The following is a 7,972-nucleotide window of genomic DNA, read 5'->3' on the forward strand; positions in this document are numbered from 1 at the left end:
GGTAAATGATTGGCGAGGTCAGATCTAACCTACTTAAACAAAACGCCGCTTTGATCCTGCTGGGAAATCATGTGACCCCAAATAGTTTGCCTCTGACCTAACTGAAGGAGTTTTAGATGTAATGATTTTAATACTTTAACATTAAAAGTTGATCACAGTCTATTGTAATGTTTTGTCTCTCAGAGTTGCACGGCCACTGTTTTATTGATCTGACTGCATTACTGCTCCTTTAAAGCAGGAAGACTCAGAGACCAGCTGATATTGGAGGGTGTAGTTGATCATTAACAGGCAACTCCAATTTATTTTGTAGAGTGATGCTGTCAGGCAGCACTTCACTTCCTTCTGGGAGACAGTAACTACCTGTCAGCTGCTGCTTCTAGATCAACTATGCACCCGTACCACAGATCCCAGTCCAGGTGAGTCCCATCATACTGTACAGTACGTTTGGCATCACTGAAGGGTTTGTGTTCGTTGTGGGGATGTGTACTAAGATAATTTAGGTTTGATCACTGTGTTTAAAAATTATAAAAAAAACATGTTTGATCATGTGAAGTATATGCATGTATGAAATATTAACGACAATTATCTGTTTCAATAAGATGATTACTCACTATAGAAAATTTCTACAGTAATACTATTGACTTTGGCTATGGTGATATTATAGTGAAATTACAGTTATACTATAGTGTTTATATAGTGTCGTTATAGTGTTTCCTGTAGTATTTCTACGGTTTTCAGACACTGTAGGAAATGAATATAGCTATACTATATTGTCTTATAACTTTCACTATAAGATCACCATAGCCATCTCTATAGTATTACTGTAGTCATTTTCTATAATGCCTTCCAAAAAAACATAGAAATAATATACAGAAAATATAGTGCCAGAAAAATCATATAAATACTATAGTACACACTGTAAATGTAATTTCACTATAAGATCACCATAAACCAACTCTAAAGTATTACGGTAGTAATTTTCCATAGCGCCTCCCAAAAAACTATTTTCTATAGTGTGTTCCCAAAAGACTTACTGTGGTAATACTGATAACTATTGTTTTTTTTTTGTGGTATTTCTATAGTAATTCTTAACAGTAATACTATACTGTTTTTTTTGTAAGGGCTGTAATTACTGTAAATGTAATTTGATGATAAAAGCCAGATTGAGATGCTGAAGTTGTTTAAGATGCCTGATGAAAAGTCAGGAGAGAATCTACTCGACTATTTACAGTATTTCTCTCACATTGATGGTTTTAACTTTCCATTTTACAAATGACTGCAGCTTTAGAAGCGTTTACTTGTTGATGCAACGCAGCATCTATTATCTGTCAAACTGCTGCAGTCAGAGCATCAGCTTCTGTCTTCCACAAACAGAAAAGAGCTGAGTTCATTCAACCTTATCTCACAGATCATTAGCTTTGTGTCAGTATCTCCTCACCAGCACAATGTGCAGTATTTAAGGCGTGTTTTTGTCATTGTCGCCGTGTTGTGTCACGTTGCAGACCGGACCATCTCCCCTCTGAAGGTCCAGTGGGTCATGGCCACCTCGGGTCACCCAGATCTCTGGTGTGCACACCTGAGCAGACAGCATCGCCGTTAATGAGCCGCCACAAGGTGAGAGCTTCAGTGAGCACACACCTACTGTATGAAGCTGCAGCTTCTTCAGGCTTTGAATTGTTGTTATTTCTGTATTTCTCAAATTGTTCTAATGTCTGAGATTGTCAACAAACAGTGAGAACAGGACACGCACACAGGCAGTAAACCATATTATTACTGCAAGGCACTCCTGTATTATGATTATTAGCCTATTACTTTTATTACAGGGTCACAGTCTGGTGGAGAGAGCTGCTGCCAAACTAATGACAATAATCTCATTGTTATTTGTTTGGCAGCAGCTTTCTGAAAAAAAGACATGTTATAGAAGCAACAATCTCAAAACTGATTATGACGCTGTAACACAGATTTGTTTTAACACCACTAATTTCTTTAACACATTAACGCAACTTGGGGTTTTTAGGTTGCAGTTTGTCACAAAGGAGGCTAAATGACGCTCTAAACTCAATTTTGGTGAAGAAAAACTGTCATGGCCATTTTCAAAGGGGTCCCTTGACCTCTGACCTCAATACATGTGAATGAAAATGGGTTCTATGGGTACCCACGAGTCTCCCCTTTACAGACATTCCCACTTTATGATAATCACATGCAGTTTGGGGCAAGTCATAGTCAAGTCAGCACACTGACACACTGACAGCTGTTGTTGCTGTTGGGCTGCAGTTTGCCGTGTTATGATTTGAGCATATTGTTTTTTCTAAATGCAGTACCTGTGAGGGTTTCTGGACAATATTTGTCATTTGTTTTGTGTTGTTAATTGATTTACAATAACATAAAAGAAGGAAATGTATATAGAAAATACTAGTATATAGTTAAGTACTCCATAAAATACATCAAGCATATACACAAATTTATAAATTTAGGCTATATTCCATAAAGGACTCGGGCTAAATAGCTGTTATATATACTGCCAATTAGAGGCGCTTCTGTCTAATTATCTATTATTATAAGCTGTTATATGGGAAAAAATAACACCAAATAAGAAAAGCATAAAAAATAATAAATATAAAGGACACAACATACAAAAAAAACCCAAAAGGAAGTATATTTATCAGAAGTCTGAGGAAGAGTATGGTGCTGGAAACGTTAAGATGCTTCTAACAGGAGCTACTTGGTGTGCAGATCTATCTGTTTCAACTCTAATAATCTCACTGTTTACAATTCTAATTCCAGACCTTGGCCTAATCACAAATCCCCAAACATGTATTGTGTAGTTAATATTTTTGAAATTATATTGAAGACGTTTTTTTTTTAAGATTTCTCAACTCGTTCTCTGCTTCATATTTTATTCTTCCTTCTTTTTTTTCTTTTTCCTCTTTTCAACTTTTGTCTCTGTTTTCATCTCATCTCTTTAGGACTCTACTCAGTCGTGTCCATCCACAAGCCGAGACTGGCATTGTCCAGTCTGCTTGCAGACGGCCAGCTTTCCAGTCCAGACCAACTGTGGGCATTTATTCTGTGGTACGAGACTCAAACACACAAGCTGACACACACATGTATCATTTGTTCATTCATTGGCTGATCAATGAAGTGTGTCTCGAGCCTGGAGATCAATAATTAACTGTTGGCATGGTTTTCCAGCTCTTCCTCTCACCTGACAGCTTTACTCAAATCATTCCAGGTGTTCGGTTATACAAGGTGTAGTGTGGCGAGTCACCAAAAACAAACACAGTCCAGTAGCTGTTTACAGATGTGCAGAGATGAAGATAAAAATTCAATTCAATTCAATTTTAAGTTCAAATTCACAGAAGTTCATCTGATTGTGTTACATCACGATGCTGCACTTTAATATTTGATGCTGTTTTGACTGCAAGCTTCGTGTAATACCCCCAGCTTCACTTCTTCATTTACAAATTTTTGTAATACTGAGCCATTTTGGTTACTTAGAACACTCAAAACAGTGCAATTTTATTCTCACTGGAACAAAAACAAAAATGTGTTTATTTATTTTGTGCAATTTTCACTTGCTTCTGCAATTTTATTTACAAAAAAAACACTAAAGTCACTCAATGTTTGCACTACTTTTGACCTCTTTGCACATTAATAATTGTATTGCCGTACCTTGCTATGTTTTGCACATATCTGGACATGTCTTACGACTGTCCAGATATGTCCTGTTACCCAGGACTCAGTTGCACACCTGCCGGTACTAATTTTAAGTTTTAATTTTTTATATTTAATTTTTAATTTTTAATTTTGTCTCCAGTGGTACTTACTTACTGTTTACTTTTACTTTATATATATTTCTGGTGCATTACTGTACTATGCCTTTTTTATGTGAGCTGCTGGACACCTGAATTTCCCCCAGTATCTATCTATCTATCTATCTATCTATCTAAAAATATCGTAGCATGCATTGCAATTTTTTTAGAAAAGCTGCTGTGAAATCAGGTATTTTAGGCCGCAACAATCCTAGAAAAAGCCCATAAAATCCTGGAGGGACTGATCATCTTCGTATTGTATTGAGTCGGGTAAAACTTATTAGATAGTCCAATCTTTCTATTGTACCTTACACACAAATATTAGGTGAGGTTAGGTCAACTCTAAAGTTGTCTTACAGCCCTCAAAATCAAGAATGCCCTACTGGTTGGGAACCAGTGCATTATGGTATGAACTGTTGAATGTTGGATGACAAAGTGTTGGTGTTTGTGTTTGATTCTGCAGCTCCCTGTCTGATTGCCTACTGGAGACACGGGTCCTGGTTGGATGCCATCAGCTGCCCTCTCTGCAGACAGAAGGTACCGTATGCAGGATCCAATAACAACAGAGTCCGTTCAGGATGAGCTTGAACGTGGAATAAAATGTTTCTGACTTTCCAGGTCAGCGTGCTATGTAACCTGTTCAAAGAGAGCCGATCAGACCGACAGTCGAAGGAAGTTCTCGGGGAAATCACAGACTACAACAAACGTTATTCTGGAGCCCCGCGAAGGGTCAGTAGTACTCTAACTCTAACCTCATTAGAAAGAAGAGTCTTTCCACAGTAGTTTTCCACAGCTTCCTCTTACATCCTGGACAGATTAGATCTTGGGAAAGATTAGAATTCCTCCACTGTTTCCTCTGATAAAAGGTTTGGTAACAGGAACACCACTTATGCAACCTCAGGGATTTATTGTCCTATACAAGCACAACAGATGCCAGACAATGGAGGCGTCTGTAAACACACCTCGCATTGACACACCTAGTCGCCCTTCCTCGAATGAGTATTTCCTTTCCTTTGAAATACGTTCACAACATGGATCACGTTCACATACTAAGAAACAGATAAAGGGATGGAGCTGTTTGCTAAAAGGTGGTGTTAAAGTACACTATAGTCTTCAATGTGTGGAAGCTGAATTTTGAGTTTAAATAGATAGTTGAATAACTTTATTCACTTTTTAACTTTTTTTTTCTTTGTATTTCATTTTTTTTTATTATAGGCATTCCATAAAAAATGTTTTGCATAATAGTATTTTAAAGTTAAAGATACACTCAGATCATAGAAAATAAATTAAAGCTACTGTCAATGCCAGTTTAATTTTGCATAATCCTAATATGTAGCCATGCAGGTCCTACACCAATTCTTCATTTTGTATGTAAAAATCTTAAAGGAACAGTGTGTAGGATTTGGTGGCATCTAGTGGTGTGGTTGCAGAGTGCAACCAACTGAGTAACCCTCCGCTCACTCCTCCCTTTCCAAGACTAACGGTAACAATGTTCGCCTCACTCAGAGGCCTTCCTTACCATAATAACACTACTGTGGGAGCAACAGAAGTCAGACGGCGGCTCATGTTACCACAGTTTCACAGAGAGAACTACGGTGGCCTTCAGGGAACGTAAAAACACGAAAGGCTCTCTCTAGAGCCAGTGTTTGGTTTGTCCGTTCTGACCAAACCCTAAAATATAACTTTTTTAAAAACTGAATTTGTCTTATGCTAATAATGTGCAATACATTCCATTTTGTATAGTAACTTATGGGGGAAAGATTTAGTGTCAGTCTGCAAAAAACAGATTCTCCCTGCTTCTCTTTTAATAATATCATGTACAACTATTATATCATGTTCATATCTATAACCATTTGATATGTTTTCCTCTCTGACCCCTGCAGGTAACAGACTACCTATGTGATGCTCCCCTCCTCCTGCAGTTACTGGCCCGAGGCCTGGGCACCATGGGAGGACTCGTGTGGCTGTTTTTCTTCAGGGTGGCCCTGTGCTGCGTGGGGACCGTGGTGTCCATCTCCTCCCCTCCCCTGGACCCCGTCTCCTCATCATCATCAGCAAATCCCCTGGAAACAGACCCCTCCCTGTGTGGACTGCTGGGGGTGCTGGATGACCTGGTGGTGGTCATCCTGCTCCTTATCTGCGTTATCAACATCAACCAGCAAATGGCGCCAGAGAGAGGAGGAGGAGGAGGAGGAGGAGAAGAAGGAGGAGGAGGAGGAGGAGGAGGAGGACACTCTGCAACCTCACAAGGAGTGATGGGGAGTTCACTGTAGACAGACGCTGCTGCTGCTGCTGCTGCTGGAGAGTCAGTACAAGCTGTTTCACTGGATTTATTCCTTCAGGCTGCAGCTAGTTGGATTAGTGGATGCAAGAATATTGACAACAGCACAGCGTGTTAACAGTCGCGATGTTAGACGGACTCGAACCTCAGGCCTGTTTGTCAAGTGTTTACAGAGCCTACGCAAAAGTGATATCTAAAATACATTGTCCTGCAGTGTGGCGGTTCAGCTGGGGTCAGAAATTCTTATCTCTTAAAGGAACAGTGTGTAATATTTACGGGGATCTATTGGCAGACATTGAATATAATATTATTACATTTTCTTTAGAGTATGATCACCTGAAAATAAGAATCGTTGTGTTTTCGTTACCTTAGAATGAGCCGTTTATATCTACATACGGAGCGGGTCCTCTTCACGGAGCCGGCCGCCATGTTCTATAGAAGCCCAGAACGGACAAAACGTTTTCATGTCGGCTACTGTAGTTTTCCTACACGCGGGAGAAGTTTCAGTTGGTTGCAATCTGCAACCTCACCTCTAGATGCCACCAAATCCTACACACTGCCCCTTTAAGTTCCTGAGGCCTGGAGTGTTTGGGTCGGAGCAAAATCTTCAGTTTGAATTGCAATTTCATCCTTTATATTTTAATTAAAATCCATATTTTTTTACTCAGATAAAAACTGTCCACTGTGTAATTTTTACTCCTCTAACTGGGCAGCAAGTTTGCCATTTTGTTTCAGCAGTCAGTACTGTAATATTGACGTCTATGTAAATATTTGATTTTGTTTGAATTTATGTTTTTGAGTAAAATAAAGAATATTTATTGAATTATGTGTCATTATTTTAATCATGTAATAACTTAGTTATAGAACACTTTTCAGACAAGAACTGTAGCTCATAGTGCTCTACAAAAGACATTACAAATGTAACACATTCAAACAATAAAATTAGACAATAAGAGGACAGTAGATGCTAAAATATATAAGTGAAATTTGACTTAATTGTTTACTTATTACTGTTAATATTGATATTGGTATTGGCATTATCACAACATCATCATCATTACTCTTTATTATTATGAATGTATATATTTTATAATGGTTATTTATTCTATTTTTTTCTCTTGCTCCCTTTCTCTATACATAAAAGGAAAAATATCTGTATATATATATATATATATATATATAATTTATATACAATATATAAATAAATAAATAATATATATACAGTATATATATACATATATATAAAAATAAATAACATATATACAGTATATAAATAAATAATATATATATATATAAATGTATATATATCTTCAGCCTGCTTTAGTTTGTTTTTTGTCTTTCTTTGTATATCTTCTGATTGTTTTTATGTCCTTGTACTTATCACACAATAAAAAGATAAAATATTAGTAAAATAAATAAATAAATAAATAAATAAATAAATAATAATTAGAATGACATTAATTATAAACTTAATTAAATAAATACTGTAGGTTTTCAACTGTTGTTTAAAAACAACAGAGCATGCATCTCTTATAGCTCTTGGTAGGGTATTCCATAATTTTGGAGCAGTTAAAAACCCATCAGTATAAGATCTTAGGGCTCGCGAAGGGTTAGAAAACTACAGAGTATGCTATGTAGGCCGTTCCCAAACCATTAAGAGCTTTAAAAACAAGTTAAAAAAAAGCTTAAAATCTGTTCTAAAACATACTGGGAGCCAATGGAGTGAAGCTAAAACTGGAGTAATACGCTCTCTCTTTAAAGTCTGGCAGCACAGTTCTGAATACCTTCAACTGTTTTCAAAGACCAGTAAAAAGAGTGCTGCAATAGTCTAATCTATTTGAAATAAAAGTATGAATAAGATATGACACACTACACATGC

General features: G+C 37.2%; 1 protein-coding gene across 1 annotated transcript; it reads left to right on the forward strand.

The window, feature by feature from the left end:
• Positions 1-329: 329 nt before the first annotated feature.
• Positions 330-6,455, forward strand: si:dkey-183n20.15 (RING-HC_RNF170 domain-containing protein). The gene is made up of 6 exons (XM_037769057.1): positions 330-416; positions 1,503-1,614; positions 2,967-3,072; positions 4,276-4,349; positions 4,431-4,541; positions 5,696-6,455. Exons 1-6 carry the CDS (start codon positions 388-390, stop codon positions 6,083-6,085), a joined length of 822 nt encoding a protein of 273 aa, XP_037624985.1. The 5' UTR covers positions 330-387; the 3' UTR covers positions 6,086-6,455.
• Positions 6,456-7,972: the final 1,517 nt, after the last annotated feature.

The sequence above is a fragment of the Sebastes umbrosus genome, chromosome 5, assembly GCF_015220745.1.
Source record: "Sebastes umbrosus isolate fSebUmb1 chromosome 5, fSebUmb1.pri, whole genome shotgun sequence".
NCBI classification, from domain to species: domain Eukaryota; kingdom Metazoa; phylum Chordata; class Actinopteri; order Perciformes; family Sebastidae; genus Sebastes; species Sebastes umbrosus.

What these genes read in the sequence shown, in the direction of transcription:
- si:dkey-183n20.15 (XM_037769057.1), top strand. Translation starts at nt 388, where the DNA reads ATGCACCCGTACCACAGATCCCAGTCCAG. An exon ending in CTGTGGGCATTTATTCTGTG is followed by an intron (nt 3,073 to 4,275) that starts GTACGAGACTCA and finishes TTGATTCTGCAG; the next exon opens with CTCCCTGTCTGATTGCCTAC. An exon ending in ATTCTGGAGCCCCGCGAAGG is followed by an intron (nt 4,542 to 5,695) that starts GTCAGTAGTACT and finishes TGACCCCTGCAG; the next exon opens with GTAACAGACTACCTATGTGA.